Source organism: Hyperolius riggenbachi, chromosome 9 (assembly GCF_040937935.1).
Source record: "Hyperolius riggenbachi isolate aHypRig1 chromosome 9, aHypRig1.pri, whole genome shotgun sequence".
Lineage (NCBI taxonomy): Eukaryota > Metazoa > Chordata > Amphibia > Anura > Hyperoliidae > Hyperolius > Hyperolius riggenbachi.
Window position 1 is genome coordinate 88,357,789 of NC_090654.1, and position 24,959 is coordinate 88,382,747.

At 44.1% G+C, this 24,959-nt stretch overlaps 1 protein-coding gene across 1 annotated transcript in view; it reads left to right on the forward strand.

Moving 5' to 3' along the window:
* LOC137533457 (olfactory receptor 10A7-like) overlaps window positions 1-24,959 on the forward strand; it is a 31,530-nt gene continuing 6,571 nt past the window's right edge. The window contains exons 1-2 of the mRNA XM_068254843.1: window positions 1-704; window positions 5,900-6,095. Coding sequence (XP_068110944.1) covers window positions 1-704; window positions 5,900-6,095 — 900 coding nt within the window. The remainder of the gene's footprint in view (window positions 705-5,899; window positions 6,096-24,959) is intronic.

The window sequence follows — 24,959 nt, forward strand, 5'->3', positions numbered from 1 at the left end:
ATGCCTAAACATCAGGCCCAGGCGATTATATCAGTCATACCCAAACCAGGGAAAAGTACAGATTCTCCATTAAACTTCAGGCCCATCTCATTACTAAACACTGACATTAAGATATATGCCAAACTGCTAGCAAACAGACTCGTAAATATTTTACCTCAATTGATTAATTGGGACCAAGTGGGGTTTACGAAGGGACGACAAGCAACTGATGGCACCCGCAGAATTATTAATATGCTCAAGTTTCTGGAGCTCGATCGAGGGCCTTCCTTGTTTCTAACTTTGGATGCAGAGAAGGCCTTCGATCGAGTACACTGGGGATTTATCAAGGAAGTACTTCTAAAATTTGGTTTTACAGGTCCCTATTTAACAGCTGTGATGGCCCTTTACCATGCTCCCTCAGCCATAGTCAATGTAGCAGGGTTCTACTCCAAAGAATTTCACATTTCCAATGGCACACGCCAAGGCTGCCCCTTATCACCACTCATTGTTGTACTTACCATAGAGACTCTAGCTGAAGCGATAAGAGCAAACAGCAAGATCCAAGGGTTAGATATCCATGGACAAACACATAAGATCGGTCTTTTTGCTGACGATGTTATAATCTCAGTGACAGACCCTATTAAATCTCTAGAACATATAATAGCTACCTTGAATGAATACTCAGCAATCTCATACTACAAAATTAATGAAGGAAAGTCTCTAATGTTAGGGATCAATATCTCTCCCTCAATGAAAAAACAAATATCTGACACATTTCCCTTTCACTGGGCTAAGAAATATATTCCCTATCTTGGTATAAAACTTCCTTCCTCTACTAACAAATTATATGAAATCAATTACCTCCCACTCCTCTCAGCAATACCCAAAGAGCTAGAAACAATCTCCAAGATTGAACTCTCCTGGTTTGGAAAGATTGCCGCTTTTCAAATGAAAACTCTAGCCAAACTACTGTACCTTTTCCGAACAGTTCACATCCCAGTACCCAATAGCTTCTTCCTCAAACTACACAAAATTATTGCAAGTTTCTTATGGAGTAAGAAGAAACACAGGATAGCATATAACATCCTAACAGTACCAAAACAAGCAGGAGGAGTAGGGGTTCCCTGCTTAAAAACATACTTTTATGCATGCCTCCTAGACGCTTCTAAAGATTGGTGGAAAACGTCTTCTCCCAAAAAATGGGTTCACATAGAAAATTCCACATCTCCCTCTAGTCTTCTGCACCTCCTATCGCTTCAGCTTCTAGGGTTTAAAACAGCAAAATCAAACTACCCCCCAGTTTTGGCCTCCTTTATAGCTTGGTCTCAATTCACAAAAATTCCCAAAATCAATTCAGATACTGCTTTGCTCAAATTGCCTATAGAAACGCTATCTTCACTAACCCCTGACCTCGATCTAAAAAAATGGAAAGAAGCAGGCTTATCTCATATAACAGATCTGTTTATCCCTAACACTTCTAAAATTCTATCCTTTCCAGATCTAACAGAGAAATATTCAATCCCACCCAAAGATATCTTTTAATACATACGCATTAAATATATCCTCACGGAACACAGTCTCCCTCTACCGACTACTTCTAAAAAAGTGGAAGCCTTTCTCTCCTCTCCAGTTGACATTAGAGGTGGTATTTCCCTGTGGTACAAAGAACTGTTGAAAAATGGATATACAAAGCTGAAAAAATACATACAATCTTGGACAGATGATCTCAAGTACCCAATTGACTACTCAGATATAGTCACCTCCACCAAAAATATCCAACGCTTCTCTTCCTGTATGAATCATAGGGAAAGCTTCCATAAAATTATGTTGAAATGGTATTATACCCCTAGAAAGATCGCCAATTTCTCACCCAAAAATTCCCAACTCTGCTGGCGTAGCTGTACAGGAATTGGCTCCTTATTCCACCTCCTCTGGGAATGCCCCCTAATACAACCATTCTGGAAAGAAATCGCAAAATTACTAGGTGAAGTTATGCAATCACATGTGGAGATTACTCCACAACTAGCACTCCTCCACATAGGAATAACGTCCTTCCCTATTAGATACCGTCTTTTAATATCTCAGGTGCTCTGCACTGCCAGAAGCCTTATCACAGCGAACTGGAAGACTTCAGAAATCCCTACTCTTTTACAGCTGAAACGACAGGTAGACTTCAATTTACAAATGGAAAGATCTATCAGATGTCACAGTCATGAGATAGATCCTCCCTACATCTTACATATTGATTGGCCAAAAATCCATACCTAGTCTCCAATTTGGGTCAGCTTATCCTACATCTCCCTCTATCCTGCTGCACTATCCACCAGCCATTGTAGATTATTATTCAACACATGTACACCAACTCTGCCAACCATGATGAGTTCAAGTTTATATTCGTGTTCTATTGTACCATCGGATGTTACAAACTTGCCCTTTGCCAGTGTTGAAATGCTTGTAACCTTTTTATGTTCTCAAACGTTAATAAAAATGTATTGATTAGAGAAGCTGAAAAAAAAAAAAAACAGCAGAAGCCATTATTGACACTGAACTACCATCACTGGAACTCTTGTATAATACTCGCAGCGTAAGAAGGGCCAAAAACATTATCAAGGACAACACTCACCCTGGAAATGCCTTGTTTGAGCTCCTTCCATCAGGTAAACGTTTTAGATCAATCCGCACACACACAAACAGACTGAAAGACAGCTTTTTCCCATCTGCCATAAACTTGATGAACTCTGAATCCTCTCTGAAATAATTAACACTGTGTACAAATTGTTTAAATATCTGTAATACCTGGCATATGTGTACAATTTCTTCTCTTCCTTGTTACTATCACTATGTTCCCTATATGCACCGTGGGGTTGTCATGAAAAGTAATTTCGTTGTGTTACACAATGACAATAAAGTGAATTGAACTGAATGAGGTACAAGGGGGACAAAATAATTAGGGAGAACATTCACAAGACACTCCTGGATATGAACGCACCAGGTTTAATATATTTTTTAACCCCCTTGTTTTTGCCCTCTAAACCTTGGATGGTCTTATAGTCCGCAACGTCTTATATGTTGAAAAATATAGTACGTATTTATTTTAACTATAAAATATCTTTTAGCACTTTCCCCAAAAATCATTTAAAATAAGATGTTTCTCTCATGATCGATTTTAGCACACAGAGAGAATCTGATTATTGGCGATCTGCAGTACCACCAAGAATGCAGATATATACCCAATTATTGGTGATCTGCAGAATCACCGATAATACAGATATATTGCTAACCTCTGGGCACCTCAGCAAAAGTAACACAATAAAGACAGTAATATCACAGAAGTGTGGAAATATCCACCTCACGGTAATTCCTCAGAGGTGTGGTTACCTCTGAATGGGAACCCGTGAGTGAGATCCTCTAACCAGGCTGAGTGAGGAATCTCGACCCCTAGCAGTAATCGTCTGCTTGGGGCAGGCGTCTCGGAGAGGCAAGCCTCAGATAACCCTCCAGTGGGAGACGTTCCACTGAAGGGAGAAAGGTCAGACAGGCAAGGGTTTGGCAACAGAGATGACGGCAGCGGTACAGGAGCGGAAGACAGAAGAGTAATCGGTAAACGGGCAGAGGTCGGCAACAAGGATCGGATAGGCAAAGGTACAAGATCAGCAAGAGATAGAGTAGTCAGGGATAGCCAGAGTCAAAACACAGATCTATATACAATAATATTCCTAAGCTAAGGTGTGAAATCCTTAGTATCAACACCAGGGCACTGCACTAAGGTCTGAGCGCTAACACAACAGTGTATTCACGACAGCAGACAACTTGCTACTGACAGGCAAGTTGTATTTGTAGCTAGAGAGCTACTCAGCGCCGCCCCAGAGCCCCAACCAATCCAGACACTTCCTGATGTCAGCTGACTAGTGAGTCAGCTGAGCCTCCTATGTAGGAGGTAAAAGTCCTGCCTCTTTGCGCGCGTACGTGTGACCCTTTGCCTCTGGGTAATGGAGAGGCCAGGCCCCGGGTCCACGTCCGCCTGCGGACTGAAATCCGCCTGCCACCATGCGAGAGCCGCCGTGTCGCCAGTCGCGGCAGCGGTGTCCCTAGCAGAGTGTGCCGGCTGCTCCGCATGAACGATGGAGTCAGCCGGCTGGGAAGCGGAGGTCGCCGCCATGCTGCCCTGCCCGGCGGCGGCGGTCCCGCTGTTCCTTACAGTTTCCGATTGACTTCAATATTTCTTTCCTATTTTTTGGTAAGTCAGACATGCGCCATATGCAGTACGAGGTGATTAAAAGCTTACTGCATGTGAGTTTCTTTCAGCTGTCATTGCTCTGGAGTTACATAGACATTCAATTGTCAGTTTCACCTGGGCAATTGCTGAGCGACAAGAGTCATTTGCTTAAATGCTGCTCCTACAGGCCGGATGATGAATAACAAGGTTTTGTGCTGGGTAGCTGCCTTTCAATCACACTTGCTGCTATAATACCTGGCACCTTGAGACGCTCACAACACCCACCGCTACTATGCCCTGAACCTCAACACTCTTGTGATGTGGTGGATTCTCAGAGGTCCACTCAGTGGCCTATTGGGAAGCTCCAGCTGGAGCTTTGGAGATTTTTTTGCTGGGGGCTATTTTAAATTATAGTGAATAACAGTGGGGATTAGCAACTGTGGCTGTGTTCCCAGCAGGTCACAGCTGTGTTGGTGCTAAGTCAGTATGGCATAGGGGGCCAAGGTTTGTAGTGGCAAACATCAGGAGTTTACCTACCTACAAGACAAGACACATAAGATTTATATTGTGCTTTTCTCCTGGCTCCCTCAAAGTACCAGATCTGCATCCACTAGGGCATGCTCTATAGGCAGTAGCAGTGTTAGGGAGTCTTGCCCAAGGTCACCTTACTGAGTTGTTGCTGGCTTACTGAGCAGAAAGAGCCAAGATTAAAACCCTTGTCTCTTGTGTCTGAAGCAAAGCCCTTAACCAGGACACTATCCAGTCACTGCCAGCAGTGGGGGGAAAAGATACATATGGAGATAAAATTGCCCAAGAAAGGTTTTCCTGCGGGAGAAAAGAACGTTTGCATTAGGTGACGATAACATTGCCTAATTTTAGAGTAATTGCAAGCTCTTAACGCTGGTAGACAAGTAGTAGGCGACAGCACCCAACCATCCAGATGCGACGTGCTTTTGGTCATTGTCCCTCTGCCTCCAGGAACAGCAAGCAGAATTTCCAAGAGAAGAGACCCAGCACCATCTTCAAATGTATTTCAAGCTCTTTATTTTTAAAGTATCAAAGGCATTAAAAAGGGCAAGTCTATGTGACGTTTTGAGAGGAGCCTCCTCTCTTTATCAAGCCGACAAGCCCTCTGAGTACATACAATTTCAAGTGGCTTTAAATAGTAGCTATTTCACTAGAGAGCCAATTAAAATGGTCTGGATGTCCTGTTGTCAGGCAATCAGGCTAGGCTCCTAAATGTATGCCCTCCCATCTGGTGGAGGACCTGATGGGGAACTGCATCTATTTTTATGCTCCAATCACTTTAAAAAGCCCTTGACAATCAAGCCCGCTGATAAGGGGGGCTCAGTTGTCGTAATGGACACTGTAAAATACCGTGCTGAGATCTTACACCAGTTAGGGGATAGGAATGTTTATCGAGTTTTGGATCGGGATCCAATGTAGGATTTGAGGAAGTTGATAGATCGTTTGTTAAGGGATTGCTTTGGATAATAACATCATAGATAGGAAACTGGCTACTTTTCTGATTCAGGATAACCTTGTGACTCCTGTTATGTATGTGCTTCCTAAAGTACACAAACGATTGGTCGATCCACCTGGGCGGCCAATCGTTGCTGCTGTGAATTCGATATTTTTTCCAATTGCCAAATATTTAGACTGTATTTTAAGACCTATGTTGATAGCTTTGCCTTCTTACCTCAGGGACACTCAAGTGTTCCTGGAGGTGATTAGCAAATTTGAGAACCTTGATGATGATGACCTAATGGTTACAATTGATGTGGAGTCACTCTACACCTCCATCCCTCATGATGGAGGTGTGGAGGCTGTCTCCCATTATTTGCAAACTTGTTCAGATGTTTTTGATGACCAGAGATGTTTTTTGATCGATCTGTTGAAGGTGATCTTGAGAAGGAATTATTTCTTGTTTGAAGATACATTTTAAGAACAGTGTAGGGGTACGGCTATGGGGTCAAACGTGGCCCGACTTATGCTAACCTATATATGGGACTTTACGAAAAGTTGTTTGTGTACACAAATCAATTGTTTCTCCGCCACTCTAAGGGGTGGTGGAGATACATTGATGATGTTTTTTGATCTGGGTGGGGCCACATTTGACTCTCGAATGTTTCATTGAAAAATGACATTCTTGTTTTCCTTGTATTTCCCTTACGTGTAGTGTACAATCTGTGTCCTACTTGGATACGGTGGTTACCAAGGTTGGAGGAAAATTAGCCACCAATCTATTTAGGAAGTCCACTGATAGAAATGCATTACTCCATTATCGGAGCTTTCATCCTTCCCGTATTGCTAATGACATTCCTAAGAATCAATTTGATCGAGTTGATAGAATCGTATCTGACCCTGCACTGAAGGATATACGTCTTAAAGAAATGGCTAACAGGTTTGTCCAGAGAGATTATCCATTAGAGTTATGCAATCCTTTGTTGAAACAAGGCTTTCCCCAGGTTAGAGAGTTTCAGGAACCTCCACTTATGTCATATAGACGGGCACCTACGATTGATGATAGTTTGGTCAGGGCAGACATTGGTTCTCGAATTACTAATTTAATTAGTACTTCAAGAAAAGGGATTTTTCCCTGTTTGTCTTGTCACATGTGTAATTCTATTGTGTGAAGGGGAATATCTTTACACATCTTACAACAGGAAAACATTTTTCTATAAATGGTTATTGCACATGTGACTCTACATAGTAGTATATCTTCTGCACTGCCCCTGCGGACTGATTTATGTTGGAATGACCACACAGTTGCTCAAAATGAGCATCTCAGCACATAAATCATCTCTAGCACGTCAGAACAAGCTGTTGCTAGCCATTTTTCTGCCTGTCGCCATAATGTAAGTGTAACAAGCATGAATCTGGCGGCTGCTGACTCGTAGGGGGGGTCTGCAGCCGCCTCTCTCCCTGGCTCTCAAGTGTTATCTGTTCCCTTGGCGTCTAGCACGCCGGCAATGATGTTATCTCCAGCTCATAGGGTTTCTGTCTCGCACGGGCATGCACGAAGACAGGACATTTATGCGGGCAGAAGGCGCGTCAGCCGACCTGCCGGTCGGCTGACGTCACTGATGACTCTCGCCGCGCCGATTGGCAGATTCCGTGGTGGGAGTGGCTGGAAGCGTGCCTCCGCTTCCTAAGCCTCCAGTCTTCATTCGTTCCCTGTCTGCTGTCAAGAAATACTTTGTGTTAGCGCTCACACCTTAGACTAGTGCCAGGTGTTGAAACCAAGGACTTCACACCAAGACTAGAATTGTTGTTATATTGTATTTTAAACCTGTGTATGATTCTGGCGATACCTCTGACCTTGCTTCCTGCTTAAAGAGAGTCTGAAGCGAGAATAAATCTCGCTTCAGACCTCATAGATAGCAGGGGCATGTGTGCCCCTGCTAAAACGCCGCTATCCCGCGGCTTAACGGGGGTCCCTTCACCCCCCAAATAACCTCGGTGCAGCGGGGGAGCGCTTCCTGGTTGGGGCAGGGCTAACCGCCACAGCCCTGCTCTCCGCCTCTCCCCCGCCCCTCTCAGTCTTCCTTCACTGAGAGACGCGACTGGAGGCAGGGCTGCAGCCGTTAGCCCTGCCTCCAGGAGCGACCAAGTCTGCGACCAAGTGTTGCAGTGGGGGGTTTGGGGTGAAGGGACCCCCGTTTAGTGGCGCGATAGCGGTGGTTTAGCAGGGGCACACATGCCCCTGCTAACTATGAGCTCTGAAGCGAGATTTATTCTCGCTTCAGAGTCTCTTTAACGCTTCTGTACTTCTGCCTATCTGATTAGTTGCTAAACTCTGCCTGATTACTGATTACTCTTCTGTCTCACGATTCTGTACTGATACTTATCTCTCTGTTGCCGAACCTAGCCTGTCTGACCTCTCTACTCACCAGTGGGCCCTCGCCACTGGTGAGGTACTATTGTCTTACCAGCTTCTCTGCGGAGATAGTTTCTTATTGCTCCATTAGTGACTGATAGCACCTTTCCAGATCCTCTGGAAATGTCTGATCAAGTCTATACAGTCACTTTCACTACTAGTACTTGGCCAGCCCCTCTGGTGAAGGACTAGTCTGTATTTTCCTATTCTCTCACTGTTTGTACCTATTCCAGCCCTTTGGAAAGGTCGGTGCTAGTATATACAGTCAGTGTACTGATAGTACTTTACCAGCTCCTCTGGTAAAGTTCCTCTCTACTATTAAAGTTACGGTTGCACTAATACACAACTCTGTCAGTATCTCTACCAGCTATACTTGCATTATTGGTGATTCTGCAGATCACTACATAATCAGGTATAGGGCCTGATTCACAAAGCGGTGCTAACAGTTAGCACGCTAGTGAAAAGCCCTTTATCACGCCTAAACTCTGTTTAGGCATGATAAGTTTAGGCATGATAAGTTTAGGTGTGATAAGTTTTTAGGCGTGATAAGTTTAAGCACCAACTGGGTTAGCACCGCAGTGCACAGCTGATCAAAAGTTTTGCGCTAGCAAAGTCTGGTGTACTTTGCATAGAGTTTAATGGCGCTGCTTTGCGTGCGGGACTTTGCGCGCGATATAAACTTATCTAAACTTATCATGCCTAAACTTATCATGCCTAAACTGAGTTTAGGCATGATAAAAATGGTTATCACGCCTAAAGTCTTTAACTGGATTATCACCGCTTTGTGAATCGAGCCCATAGTGTCTGTATTATTGGTGATACTGAAGATCACCTATAATCAGACGTCTGAGTTGCAGCACCCAACCGTTACAGAACAGCAGACCAGAAATATTATGGAGACACTGTGCAATCGGGTGGATCTGTTGGCAACCAATGTTAATGAGCTTATTAAAACGGTTAACATGCAACAGACCCAGATTGATCAATTGATTCAAACAGTCAACCGTTTGAAATACCCGAATGCACAAGTGCCCTCTCCACAAATCATAGAACCCAGGGTGCCATCTCCTAAAAAATTCTCAGGGCACTCCTCCGATTTTCGAAATTTTAAACACAGGTGTTTATGATATTTTGAGCTACGGCCAGTTTCCTCAGGGACAGAGGGTCAGAGGGTCACTTTCATTAAGACTTTATTATCCGGTGATTCTCAGTCCTGGGCCTACAGTCTCCCTACGGGGCACGAGACTTTGTCCTCAGTTGCGGAATTCTTTAAAGCTCTGGCAGTGATTTACAATGATCCCAATTTAGCAGCAACCTCAGAGAGGAGATTAAAGACCCTCAGGCAAGGGCACAATCCCGTTGAAACTTACGCGGCTGAGTTTAGGATCTTGGCAGTGTCAGCCAGGTGGGGGCAGTATGCACTTTTGGACTGCTTTTTGTCAGGGTTATCTGATGCATTAGCTGATCTCATGTTGGGCCACCCCGAGCCCAAATCATTGGATGAAGCTATATCATTAGCAATAAAGATTGACAGGCGAGTTTGCTATCAGAAGCAGACTCGGACTAAGGTTTCAGGGAGATTTGCTTCATGTACGTTTTCTGCTCCTATGCTTTCTGACTGCCTGACGAGCCAATGCAAATTGGGCACGCCAAACTTTCTGAGGTTGAGAGAAACAGAAGATGGATGGAGAAATTATGTCTGTACTGTGCTGACAAAGGGCATATGGTTTCTGCTTGTCCCAAGAAGGAGGAAAACTCTATCGCCTAGGAGTAGCTGGAGGTACTACCCTAGGCGATCCAGACTTACCTTTAAATAACAAACGTGTATTGCTCCCGTGCTCTACCACCTACATGAGTTACAAAACTCATGTAAGTATACTTATGGCTAGCTGCATCCATGTGCATCAATTTGCATTCAAATTATAGATTTGGACTTGTACATGATTTGTATCTGATTTGCATTCAAGGCATGTATTTAGCCCCTGTGGAGCTCTACATGCCTCTGTTGGTCTACTATTCAGTTGCAGCCTATGAGCGCTGTCATTTGTTTGATGTCTGTTTGAGAGAAATGTGTATACCATTTTATGACTAGCAGCACTAGGAAAAAATTGTTTTTTTATCGTTAGACTAGCGGTAGGTCTTCCCCGAGAGGACCCGTCATCGCCGTGGGGAAGTCTAGTAGGGAATAATTTGTGCACATATTTATTTATACTGAAGCTAACGTCCTCCTTTGCTGTACCTGTTTTGAATGCATGTTGTATATTTTAGTCCACAATTGTGGAGCTCTGCACATCTATTGCAGGTAGTCAATTCGGGTGCATCCTCTGTTTGGAAGCGCTGCCAATGTCTCCTGCTGTACAAAACTCATGTAAGTATACTTATGGCTAGCTGCATCCATGTGCATCAATTTGCATTCAAATTATAGATTAGGACTAGTACATGATTTGCATCTGATTTGCATTCAAGACATGCATTTAGCCCCTGTGGAGCTCTGCATGCCTCCGTTGGTCTACAATTCAGTTGCAGCCTATGGGCCTGATTCACAAAGCGGTGCTAACAGTTAACACGCTGGTGAAAAGCCCTTTATCACACCTAAACTCTGTTTAGGCATGATAAGTTTAGGTGTGATAAGTTTAGGTGTGATAAGTTTAGGCATGATAAGTTTAGGTGTGATAAGTTTAGGCGTGATAAGTTTAAGCACCAACTGCGTTAGCACCATAGTGCACAGCTGATCAAAAGTTTTGCGCTAGCAAAGTCTGGTGCACTTCGCATAGAGTTTAATGGCGCTGCTTTGCGTGCGGGACTTTGCACGCTATCTACACTTATCTAAACTTAGCATGCCTAAACTTATCACACCTAAACTTATCACACCTAAACTTATCACACCTAAACTTATCACGCCTAAACTGGCTTTTCACCAGCTTGGTGCAATGGCTATCACGCCTAGGGCTCGATTCACAAAGCGGTGCTAACCCAGTTAGAGACTTTAGGCATGATAACCATTGCACCACGCTGGTGAAAAGCCAGTTTAGGGGCCTGATTCACAAAGCGGTGCTAACAGTTAGGGCTCGATTCACAAAGCGGTGCAAAGTGTTAGCACCATGGTGAAAAGGCCCTTATCACGCCTAGGGCTCGATTCACAAAGCGGTGCAAAGTGTTAGCACCATGGTGAAAAGGCCCTTATCACGCCTAAAGTCACTTTAGGCATGATAAGAAGAAACTCGCGCGAAGTTGCCGCGCGTACGCGCGTACGCGCCTACGCGCGTAAGTGCGCGCGCAACACCCGACGCTTCGCGCGAAGCTCCCATTAAGCCCTATGGGACTTTGCGCGCGCTCTTACGCGCGTACGCGCGAACGCGCTTACGCGCGGTAACTTCGCGCGAAGAGCAGGAAAAATCGGTGATAACTCAGTGGTGAAAAGGTCATCACGCCTAAAGTCTTTTAGGCGTGATAACTGGGTTATCACCGCTTTGTGAATCGAGGCCCTAAAGTCACTTTAGGCATGATAAGAAGAAACTCGCGCGAAGTTGCTGCGCGTACGCGCGTACGCGCGTAAGTGCGCGCGCAACACCCGACGCTTCGCGCGAAGCTCCCATTAAGCCCTATGGGAAGAGCGCGCGAAGAGCAGGAAAAATCGGTGATAACTCAGTGGTGAAAAGGTCATCACGCCTAAAGTCTTTTAGGCGTGATAACTGGGTTATCACCGCTTTGTGAATCGAGGCCTTAGCACCCTGGTGAAAAGCCCTTTATCATGCCTAAACTCAGTTTAGGCATGATAAGTTTAGGTGTGATCAGTTTAGGTGTGATAAGTTTAGGCATGATAAGTTTAGGTGTGATAAGTTTAGGCATGATAAGTTTAAGCACCAACTGCTTTAGCACCGCAGTGCACAGCTGATCAAAAGTTTTATGCTAGCAAAGTCTGGAGTACTTCGTATAAAGTTTAATGGCGCTGCTTTGCGTGCGGGACTTTGCAAGCGATCTAAACTTATCTAAACTTAGCATGCCTAAACTTATCACACCTAAACTTATCATGCCTAAACTTATCACACCTAAACTTATCACACCTAAACTTATCATGCCTAAACTGAGTTTAGGCATGATAAAGGGCTTTTCACCAGCGTGCTAACTGTTAGCACCGCTTTGTGAATCAGGCCCCTAAAGTCTCTAACTAGGTTAGCACCGCTTTGTGAATCGAGTCCTATGAGCGCTGTCATTTGTTTGATGTCTGTTTGAGAGAAGTGTGACTCCCAGGACATAAACTGTCAGTCCTCTCGGCGGCAATGTTTGTGTAGTGAAGGCCGTCCAGAAGTACTACAAGGTAAATCATACACTGTTTCTGTTCAGTGACAGGCTTTGTTGTGTGAGGCCAACAAATTCATTCTGACCCGCTGCTACTTCTGTGTAGTCTTTCATCAGCTTCCACATCAGGATGGTATGGATGGATGGATGAGTGGAAGCTGTACCTTGTGGCATCTCTCTCCACTAGTTCCACAAAGTACCCGATGCTACTTAGTAGCATTTAAGTCAGGTAGAGATGAAGAGAGATGGGCACAGCTGCTAAAATACCCTTTATTAGTGGCTGGGTAGACACATACAAGTTACAGCAGTGGGGGGATGGCGAAGTCTGACAGCTGTTTTACAGGGACTAGCCCTGCTTCATCAGAGGAAGTGGGCATGGTCTCAAGAAACGCGCTGCATGTGCTTAATTTTCAATTAAACTTCCTTACCTAAAGGGAGTTTGTCGTCTGTGAGGTAAGTCACCTCATCCTTTTCATTTTATTGATTTTAGAGATTTTTACACACATTGGGCACCTCTTCCCTCTACTGTGTCCTACTCCCCTTTCCTTTTAGGGAGGGGAGTCTTGCGCACCTGATCCAGGGTGGAACTCCACCACCTATGGTACTCAAGGTGCGTAAGATTTTTTTGCTAAGAGAGCGACCCATTCCAGGACTTCTGGTATACTTGAGTGGAGTCAGGTTTAAGATACTCCACATGCCTGAAGTGGTCGGTTGTCCCTTGAGCAACCCACCTTTGTGAGTATTGCTATAGAAGTATTTTTTTCGAATACTCATTACTTGTGACATGCTGCACCATTTGGGCTCCCGTTGTCTCTGTGCTTTTTCCCCTCCAGTACTGTATAATACAGTGTGCGGTCACACAAATACAGTGGAAAGGTATACACTGGTATAATACAGTGTGGAAAGTATGCACTGGTATAATACAGTGTGAAAAGGCATGCACTGCTATAATACAGTGTGCGGTCACACAAATACAGTGGAAAGTATGCACTGGTATAATACAGCGTGGAAAGGTATGCACTGGTATAATACAGTGTGCTGTCACACAAATACAGTGGAAAGGTATGCACTGGTATAATGCAGTGTGGAAAGGTATGCACTGGTATAATAAAGTGTGTGGTCACACAAATACAGCGGAAAGGTATGCACTAGTATAATACAGTGTGAAAAGGTATGAACTGATATAATACAGTGTGGAAAAGGTATGCACTGGTATAATACAGTGTGGAAAGTTATGCACTGGTATAATATAGTGTGCTGTCACACAAATACAGCATAAATGTTTGCACTGGTAATTCTACTACTGTGTGCTGGGCCTGCTACAGTACACAGCAAGGTCCAGATGCGACAGGGCTGTACATATGCGTCTGTGTCACACACACACACACAAAAAACACATCAGAAGAATATCAGCTCTCATAAGAGCTTTTTTGAAAGATATGCACTCCCAAAGAATTTCCGAAGTCACCTTTGCCAGTGGAGCACGGGGAGAGGAAAGGCTCATTAGGACTCAGAGCCTTCCATCTCCTTAGGTAAGTGTAACGATCGGTGAAGCGCAGAGAGGATCTGATTACCGGTGATCTGCAGTATCACTGGGAATACAGATGTATACCAGATTATAAGTGATCTGCAGTATCACCGATAATCCGATATACTAGCTAACCTCTGTTCACCTGAGTAGAGTGTAGTGTTTGGTGTAACAGTAACACTTAGAGGACTAGGCCTCAGTGCAGCAAGGAGTACTGCACAGATTCCTTCCGCAGACCTGAGCTCTCCAAGACGGGAGGAGTCAGACTGACAGTAGGAAGGATGGTCTGAAAGTGACACTCAGGAGGAGATGTCACTGACAGGACGAGGAACCGCCTCCAAGTGTAAGGTCGGTTCTCGAGGTCGGACAAGCCAGGTCGTACACACACGGACAGATGAAGTACAGATTCAGAAGGCAGAGGCGGAGTCTAGGTACAGGCAGTATTCGGCAACAGGGTATCAGAAATATCGAGGTACAAGATCAGGAGGCAGAAACAGAGTCTAAGGACGAGCCGGGGTTCGGCAACAGAGTATCAGAAATATCGAGGTACAAGGTCAGAGTTCAGGAGGATAGTCAGGCAGGCAAAAAGTCATAACAGATAATCACAATCAAACTAGTACTTTAGCTATCAACAGAAACTAGCTAAGTGCAGGATTACAGCTCCAGCTGGTCCCGGCACACTTGCGGATCTGACTACGGATCTGGGTGCTCCCACATATGTGATCGCAACGCCAGACAATAGGCAAGTGAACAACCCGTGGTATATATACACAGGTATCCCCCCAGCACCTCCCTAAGTGCTGGGCCAATGATGAGTGGAGCCTGAGTCAGCTGACCAGCCTGGTCAGCTGACTCCTTTCTGGCTGCCATAAAATCCCTGCCTGAGTGCGCGCGCGTCACTCTAACACTAGAGGGACTACGAGTCCCAGCCACAGCAGCCCCGCTCTGCGGTGTCTCCGCAGCGGGGGTATGCGCGCTAACCGCCGCGTCCAACACGGCGGTTTCTCCGCGCTTCGCTGAGCCCTGCACGGAGACAGCCGCCTCATACCGAGAGGAGGCGGCTGCCTCTCCGTGTGCAGGCTCACTATGCGCGGAAGGAGCCGCCTGCCGCTGGCTCATGGCGGCGGCTCCTCTACGCTTTCTCACAGTAAGTATCTGGCTTTTGTTCTTAAAGCACGGTTCCCATTTACTTTAATGGACAAATAAGCTAACAGAGGTGGTCAAATAAATAAATAAAGTCAGATTAGCAAATCAAATAAAACATAAATCAAATAAAACACAGGTTAAAGTGTTTGCTCCATTCAACATATGTGAGAATAATTCTGTACTTAACTGAGCAGGTCCATATAAAATTCCTTGAAGAGAAGTGAAAGGATTAGGAGATCAAAGTTAGAAAGGTCACTATGCATGAGGTGGGGTGTCAAGGTCAATGCTAGCCAAGGAGTTTGAAGGCAAGAGCTATGTAGAAATGCCTCCTAGGAAGGGTTTGGGAGTTCGATTAGACATTACTGTACATTTGATAAAAACATTGAATCTACAGAAATTATAGACTCCCTCATCAATATTCAATTGTTCAGTCAATCAAACAGATCAGGATAGGCTGTTATTTGTGATGAGGCAGAAGCACAAGGGATCAACAAGACATGGAAGCAGCATAGGCTTGTACAGGAGTGAGCAGTACAAAGCTTACAGCTGCAGTAGCTGAAATTATATTAGATCCCTCCTCTACTGAGATGTGATCCAGCAACAACTGGGGTAATGTGGCAAGACAGTAACAAATCAACATTAGATAAGGCCCGTACACACGTTGGATTTTTTTAAACGACCTGTCGTTTGGACGCCCGGTCATTCAGTCTTCCGGACATCAAATTGGGCGTGTGTACAGTCCGGTCGTTCAGCTGATTAGACTGGTCTTGAACGATCCGCCTGGCCCGATTTGACGTCCAAACGATGGGTCGTTTAAAAAAATCCGACGTGTGTACAAGCCTATAGACATCAATAGTCTGACTAGTGATGAGTGAATATGGCTAGTAAAGTTTTAATCAGATTACTTGAGCACTTTCTGGCAGTGTTTGTTGGACAAGAACATATTTTTTGGGGGGTAGCCAAGGCTTACATGAAATAGCATTTTTTGGACATTCTCTTGCTGATCTTTCAGATACCTAGGAAGCTGGTCCAATAACCAGTAGCCCTTACACCACTAGGTAAACAAAGCTGCAAAAATACACATTTCCCACCAAATGATTTACTCTAAATGCTGCGATTATTACCAACCCAGTAAATTCCAGTAAAGGTGACCATACATCTATTGATATTATGGCCTAATCGACCATCAGACTTGATAATTTTATCGAATCGGATAAAAACGGGTACGAAGAAAGCATACCCGATCAATGATTCGACCAATGTATGGATGGAGCATGCTGGAAATCTTGGTCTGATGTGGTCCATAAGCTGCAACGGCATGTGATATCTTGAAGACCAATGAAGGCAGGGGACCGCTGGCCACTGTCCCCCAAGTGTTAAATGTCCCCGCATGCCAGTGCAGTGTAGAATCTCAATTGTCCAGCTGACGCGACTTGGGGGGATATTTACATTCAAAGTGTGGCCAGCCTGCATCAACAGCATCCTGAGGTTGATTCCTGATATATTTTATACTGAAATCAATCAGGGTCCAGGGATTGGACTGCAGTATATGGCCAGCCAACAGATGTGTCTCTGATCAGATTCAATAACAGAGAGATCTGTCTCTTTTTCGATCTGCCCATACATCGCTAGAAGTACAGCACCTTAAAAAACCTTGTTTGGGTGATCTTAAGCCTGATTTATTTCCTTGGTACTTCAGCAAAGACAAACAGGACCAGTCGACTGGAGTGTGCCAAGTTATCAAGTAATACACACATTATATGAGGTCATCCTGGAAGTCATAGCTGTTTGCTTTTACTGTATCCAGGCCAAAATTTACATCACAAATGTCCTGGCACCTTAGACTTCATCCTGCATGAACCTGCAAACACCCACCAAACTGCACTGCAAGTGTGCTAGCTGTCCCAGTTGTCACTTCACCCTTACTTCCCTTACCCTTCATAGCTACATGTGCCCCTTAGTATTAGGTAGTCACAGCTATCTTCAGTATTAGGTCGCTAGAGATGCCCCCGACTGAAGGGAAAACTTGTCAGTGGAATGCTGAAACCAGAGCGAGTAACCTCTCATTTACACCCCGTTCAGGACACTGCATACAGGGCCACCTTCGGGGGGGAGGACAAGAGGAACAGTAGTATGGGGCCCAGTAAGGGTCTGAGGCCCAAACAGTGGCAGTGCCACTCAAGCCTCTGCTGGCAATTATTCTACCATGGCATAAAAGGAGTTGTGTGGTCATCTACCTCTCCCTCGCTGCATGATTGGTGAACACTTATCAATGCAGGTGGGAGGATGTTATGGGTGACAATCAAGCTGCTTTGACTCTACCCCACATACTGTGGCTCCGCCCCCGCACAATCTGCCGATGACTTCCCGCCTGCAACTATTATCTACCTATCAGATTGTTATTTGGTGTGAGGGGGGATCTGTAGGTTTGCCAAGTATGGGGCCCAGAAAATGCTGATGGCAGCCCTGACTGCAAAGGGGAAGGCGGGGGGGGGGGGGGGCACTTGAGGAGGGACGTGAGCTGCCTTTTCATCATCAGTTGCCTTATGATAAATCCAGCCCTGATTTTATCTGCCATGCAAGGTATTATTTCAGTGTACTTTATTTTGCATCTCTTCTCTCCCTGCACCTATTGTCAGGACTGCAGAATGCCAGTAACTGTTTGTTCAGCGGCATTAACATGATGCTCACCTCTCCAAATCCTCCAACCCACAGATGAGGAGTGTGATGCTTCTACAAAGGGATTCAAGATCTTGTAATAAGACATGATAAATGCTTAAATGAATCTGAGATGACGCAAAGGCTTCTTCCATCCTCTAGAAGTCTGTGTGTCCCTTTCCGCAGTCCCGCTTGTCAGGAACCTTGTGTTGCTGCTTTCTGCCTGCTGGTGGCGACATGGAGCAGGACTATCATGAAGTTACATCATCCCACCAGTAGATGGCTCTGAGCACTTTGCATTGTCCTGAACTTCCACCATCCACCAGCAGGAGGCCTGTGAATACTATTATAAGGACTTGCAGTTCCTTGTTTGGCCTCCGGGTGGCTTCAAGTGAACTCTCACCACCAGCTGCATCCTGTGTTTGCTATCACATGGATTATTTAAGGACTGCCTCTTCCCCCTGCTAATTGCCAGAACTTTGAGTTCCCAGGTCTGCGTTTCTGGACACCCTGGTTCCTGTTCCTTGCCCTGATTCCTGTGTATGCCTTCCTGTTGCCAAACCTGTTTATTCTGTCTGAGACCTTGCTTTTGTCTAATCCCTGGTACCGTGCTTCTCTGATAACCTGTTGCTGACCTTGCTCTCCTGCTGACTCTGATATTCTGCCTGATCTCTTTTTGTACTGCGATTGTGTATATATTTTCTGTATATATTTAGATAGATAGTTAGTCAGGGCATTATATATTTACCACTGCTTTCCCGGGTTTTTGTATATATTGTGTGCTGTGCATTGGTTTGCATGATATTGCATTTATGTTTGCATGTATGCCTGCATTTGCAATAAAACATTATATTTGCACCATATTCCTTGGTTCAGTGTCTGTATACTGAAAACTGTGGTCAAAAGCCTGTTCCTCCATTCAGGCTATTATCCAACACTCTTTTGAGAAAGATTATACTTTCTTTCCACATCCACATGGTTCTTATTCACGTTTGGATTATTATATGGTGTCTCACAATTTACTATTCGAAAAATTGAAATCTGATATTGTCATAGCCCCAGTATCTGACCACCCCCTCGTCTTTTTGGAACTAGGTCTTATGCTGGGGATACACGGTACGTTTCTGTACCGTGTATCAACTAGCTGATCCGGCCAGCTGATAATATTAAGGTGGCCCAATCAAGCCGCTCGACCCTCGCCCGCACGATCCCCGCCCGCGGACAATGGCAGGGAATCAAGCGCTGATAAGGAAGCGCCGGCTGGGACGAGCTGGTAATCGATCCACGCGGACGAGCGGGGATGCGGTTGGGGTCGATCCAGCGGCTAATCGAGCCGCCGGTCGACCCGTCTATTTTCAGCATTAGAGACCCAAAAGGAAAGAGGAGACCATTGAGAAAATTGTATAAGAAATTAAAGAATATTTTAAAATCAATAACTCTACGCTGATATCACCAGTTACTATCTGAAAGGCACAAAAATATATAATTAGGACAGGAAGGTAGTAGACTCGAGAAAGAGGAAGTGAAGGTTGTAAAGATAGCTTAGCCAAAGTAGCAAGATTAGAAAGTGAGCACAAAAATACCTTATCAGGATGTGTGGTTGAGGATTTAAAGTGGATCCGAGACAAACTTTTGTGTTCTTCATTTTTGTGCCCCTTACATATACTTTCTGGGGCATTCTTCCACCCAAATGCTTATTTCTAATCTAATAATATATTATAAATGAATAAACAATAGGATCCCCGCCCCCAACGCCTCAGCGTTCTGTCCCATACTGCAATTGATCCTGGGAGCTGAGCCTGGCGAGGAGGAACATCTAATTTACATTTGCCTGCCCCACTGTGGGGTAGTAACAACATTATTAGTTAAACTGCAACCACAAGATGTCACTGTCTGTAAAGTGAGGTGATGATCTCTATGGTATTGGGATTTTCTCTATTTACTCTGTGTTCCTCTCTGTTCTAAGTAAGCTGCATTTCCTGATGGTGTGTGTCTCGCCATTTAGGTCACATGGCAGGGTCGTTGCTAGGATCCTAAGAGATCTGGGGCACTTTTGGGCACTCCAGCAGGAAAATGGGTGTGGCGATGCACTAGAATGTCATGGGTCATGGGTGCGGCCAAATTTACATGAACTTAAAAGGAACCTAAACTGAGAGGGATATGGATTTTTCCTTTAAAATAATACCAGTTGCCTGACTCTCCTGCTGATCCTGTGTCTCTAATACTTTTAGCCACAGCCCCTGAACAAGCAAGCAGATCAGGTGCTCTGACTGAAGTCAGACTGGATTAGCTGCATGCTTGTTTTAGGTCTGTGATTCAGCCACTACTGCAGCCACAGAGATCAGCAGGACTGCCGTGAACCTGGTATTGTCTAAAAGGAAACATCCATATCCCTCTCAGTTTAGGTTCCCTTTAACAGCGGTCTAAGTAGGCCTGCCTAGCAAAATGTTAGATGAAGTCCCCTCTCCATTAATACAAACAAAATGCAGCATATCCAGGCACTTAAACAGAGTTACCTGGTTTCTTTTGCTGGGTGGGCTGGCCTGCCGCCAGGTTATCTGGCAGTTCCCCCATAGCATTCCCTCACCTTCTCTCATGCTCCCACGGGCCTCCTATTGATGCACCACAACTCCCAGCATGCCCCCATAGAAGAACCACATTTCTCTACATGCCCCCATAAAGGCATCACAGCACTCAGCATACCCCAGATGTATGCACCACAACTCCCAGGATGCCCGCCATTTAGGCACCACAGCTGATTCTACCTGGGGGACATCTGGGGCACCCCAAAATAGATCCGGGGCACGTACCAATGATCTTTGTTGCTAGCAACGCCCCAGTCTCATGGTCTAAACAGGTTTATTAAAAGTTTCAAAGAATTTAGATTTCTCTCTCCCTCAAAGATTCACACAAAAAGACCATACATACAGACTTTTGTACATATAAGTATTTGTTTTTTAACTATTAACCAAAATGCAAATAATCTTTTAGGTCTTTAAGGCCAGTAATTGAGAGTTGAGCAAGTCACCTTCTCATTTGCGAAATAAATGTTAATTTAGTTGTTGTTTACATAACAATTATTATTAATGAGAACTCATTTAACCATAGACCCTAAGGACCTTCTCCCAAGGGTTCCAGCGTGTCTTTATATACATGGAAAAGAAAACTTCTGCATCTGTATCTATTTCACTGCCCATAATAGATACCACTATGTCAGTCTGAGTTACCTTAGTGAGATAAGCTGCTGAGGTCTCCAAATTACAGGCTGAATATAATGGTAAGTTTTAGCTGAAAGGAAACTGATTATCTTTGGCTTAACTTTAGTAGGCAAATATGATGTCAGGAACAGCAAGCATAAGCTTTGTGGTGTGTGTGTGTGTATGTGTATTGGTGTACATATTTTAAAATAACTTACAATGGAGATCCAAGCAATAATGCATTGCACTTGCATTACTGATTTTACTTTTGTCCTATAATACAATCTTATGTATGTCAGTGTTTACAGAACAAAAATGTGTCAAGGGCCACCCATTCACCTACTCCAGATGCTACCAGCACTTCAACTGAGGAATGTGAATAACAAAAGAGAGCCAATTCACTCCCCCCCTAATTTAGGAATATGCTGAGCTGTCGACACACAGCGACACACAGCCGGCTGTTTACTTCTGTAAGTGTCAGTCTCGGCTGCTCCCCGCCTCCTCCATAGTTCCGGTCCCCTCCTGTGTCCCTTCCTTACAATCAGGGAGGGAAAGGAGGCAGGCGGGGACCGGAGCTATGAAGGAGGTGGGAGAGCAGCCAAGACTGACACTTACAGGAGTAAACAGCTGGCTGCGACATGCTGTGTGTCGACAGCTCGGCTGACGATTTATGGGGCATAGCAGAGTGCAGGGGGAACTTAGGGGATTGGGATAGCAACAGAGGCAGGGCAGTATATGCAGACCTAGCCTCTGTGTGCTGATAGCATTGTTAGAACCCACCTCGGGTTCCCTTTAAAGGGAACCAGAGACGAAGCACCTTTATGTATTTTACCATATATAGCAGTGGGAACATTAGAGAAAACACCTACCCTGCTCTATATTTCATTCTTCACTGCAGTGCTCAGTTTACTTGCTATCAGCCCTGATAAAATCCCAGACTGAGCATTCAGTCTGGCTTTGCTCAGGAATCATTATAGCTGAGTCTATCTTCTCTGATGTCTTTTCAAGCACAAGCCTGCCCCCTTCTGGCTCTGCTATAATGACTCAGCTATAATGGTTCCTGAGCAAAGCCAGACTGAATGCTCAGTTGGGGATTTTATTAGGGCTGCTAACAAGCAGGCTGAGCAGTGAAGAATGAAAGGAGAGCAGGGTAGGTGTTTTCTCTAATGTTCCCACTGATATATATTATAAAATACATCAGGTGCTTCGTCTGTGGTTCACTTTAAATATAGGTACCGTTAACTAGACTAATAATTCACTGGAATGCATTTCCGATCCTGAGCCTGTTGCACACATAGGCCTATATTCAGTTCACTTTTCTCCTAAGTTTTCTATTTAAAAATAACTTTTAATCACTCTGCAATTGAAAAAGTACCAAAAAGTACATAAAAAGAACTGTCAAAATTATTTTGAGCATTTTCTTGCTTGGTGTGTTTTATTGACAAAGGCCCATATGCAAATCACTTTTTCTTCTAGGTGAAATGTTCAAACTTGTTGTAAACTGTGTATTAAACCACCAGCAAACAAGAAAATACTCAAAACAATTTTGATAGTACTTTTTCTCCAACTTTTTGATATTTTTTCACCTGAAGAGTGCTGAAAAGTTACTTTAAATAGAAGATGAAAAATTATCTCCTAGGAGAAAACTGAGGAGAAAAATATAATTGCATATATGCCAAGAAGATGTGAATATTTATTTATTTATTTATTGTATTTATAAAGCGCCAACATATTACGCAGCGCTGATATATCACCTAGGAGGAAACGGCCATATGCAATTCACTTTTTCACTTGAGTTTTCTCCTACGAGATTTTTTATCTTTGATTTAGGATAACTTTCCAGCACTTGTCAATAACTTTCCAGCACAGTGTCAAATGTATTTTTAGGATTTTCTTGCTTTCTGATGGCTTAAAATGCATTTTATTGAAAAGTTTAAAAATATCACCTAGGAGAAAACTTAGGCGAAAAGGGCCCATATGCAATTCACTTTTTCTCCTGAGTTTCCTCCTAGGAGAGAATTTTTCATCTTGTATTGAAAATAACTACTGTATTTAGCATTTTACAATTGGAAAAGTACCAAAAAGTAGTTGAAAAGCTACTATCAAAATAATTTTGAGGTTTTTTTTTTCTTGCTGGTAATTTAAAATGCATTTTATTTACAAGGTGTGAAAATATCACCTAGGTGAAAACTCAGGTGATAAAGTGAATTGCATGTGGGCCACAGGGCCATATACAATTCACTTTTTCACCTAAGTTTTCTCCTAGGAGATAATTTTTGATTTGATTTAAAATAACTTTTTAGCAATTTGCAATGGAGTAAGTACCAAAAAGTAGGTGAAAAAGTACTGTCAAAAATTTTTCAGTATTTGTTTGCTTGCTGGTAGTTTAAAAGGCATTTTATTTACAATTTTTGAAAATATCACCTGGGAGAAAACGCAGGTGAAAAAGTGAATTGCATATGGGCCCTGTGTGTTCAGATACCAAATTCTAGCAGTGATACATTAAGGTGAGTGCCATGCTATTGGATTCCTCCAATCACATACTATCCTCTCCTCTAGTCTCCCTATTCTGTACCAGCTGGTGCCAATTTTTCCTCCTTGCTTCTTCTACCTCACATTTCTACTGAGCAACAGGGATGAGCAGAAACTACGCCAGTGCGAATTTACGCATCGTATTTCACATCTACGCATCGTAGTTCATAGACAAAGTTTCAAAACTACACTTCCGCATTTACACGTAGCAAAGTACCGCTGTGCTTAGTTTATGCCTGCTACGCATAGTTAACATGTGTATTGCGAAGTATACTACGATGCGGTTCTCGCATATATTTTTCCGCGTACGGATTAAATTTACGCTTGCACATGCCAGTGCTAAGTTTGGCGAAGCGTAATTGCGTAAAACTACGCGTAGTTCCAGCGTAGCGAAGTTGGCTGACTACGACCATCCCTGCTGAACAACTAATCCTTAGGTAGCAGAAAGCAGTAACACTAACAACCTGGGTTAGGTGTAGTACAGAGTGGAGCCATCCACTTCCTCCTGGTGACCCAATTCCTGCACCCTGCATGTGTGACTCACTTGTATCTCCATGCAGCAAGAGAGGAGCAGAGCTGCCCACAGCCACTTACAATGTATTTGGGGAGCTTCTGAATGGCTGGCAAGCATGTGGCTGTAAACTGGACAGCGCCCTGTCAGATACAAGCAGCAGTGGTAGTGGCCATCTCTGCTCCTCTCTCCTGCTACAGGGAGATGCAAGGAGGTAGCAGGGCAGTGCTAAAATTGTTATTTTTTAAATTTAGAAATAGGATATAACTAAATAACTAATGAAAATGTAAGGATTCAAAGTTTCTGCTGAAAATGTAAAACAAAAATGGGAAATGGAGATAGAGGATTTTAGAACATAGCAGAGAACTGATGACCTTCCAAACAGTGGCGTAGCAATAGGGGATGCAGGGGTTGTGACTGCACCGAGGCCTTGGGCCAGAGGGGCCCACTAGGGTCCCTCCCTCAATGGTAGTATTACTTCCCAAATTGCAGTTGTAACTCTTTCCCCATCCCCTGCTTTCACTTTTAATACTGTGGCAGAGTTTGGCAGGTTTTTGTGCAGCATATGAATTGTTATGTATAGAGTGCCTGCACTGGGGCCTAAATCTCCCTAGTTATGCCATTGCTTCCTTTGCTGCTAATTTGGAACAATAAAGTAGTACAGATAGTCCCGACTTACGAACTCCCAACTTACGAATGACCCGCCGATATGAACGCCATGGATTCCTTGCTTCCGTGGGAACAAGTAAAAAAATTGTTCAAATTGGACTTATAATTTTTGAAAAAATCTATTTTAAAAAATTCAAAGAAAAAATGGCTTTTAAACTTGTATAAGCAGTTACAGAGGGCAGAGGTGACACAGAGGGGGACACTGGAGGCACAGGGGGGCACAGAGGAGGTACAGGGCCCAGGGTCAGAGATGGCACAGTGTTCCAACTTAAGAACAGATTCAGGTTAAGAACGAACCCACAGTCCCTATCTCGTTCGTTAACCGGGGAGTCAGGGACTACCTG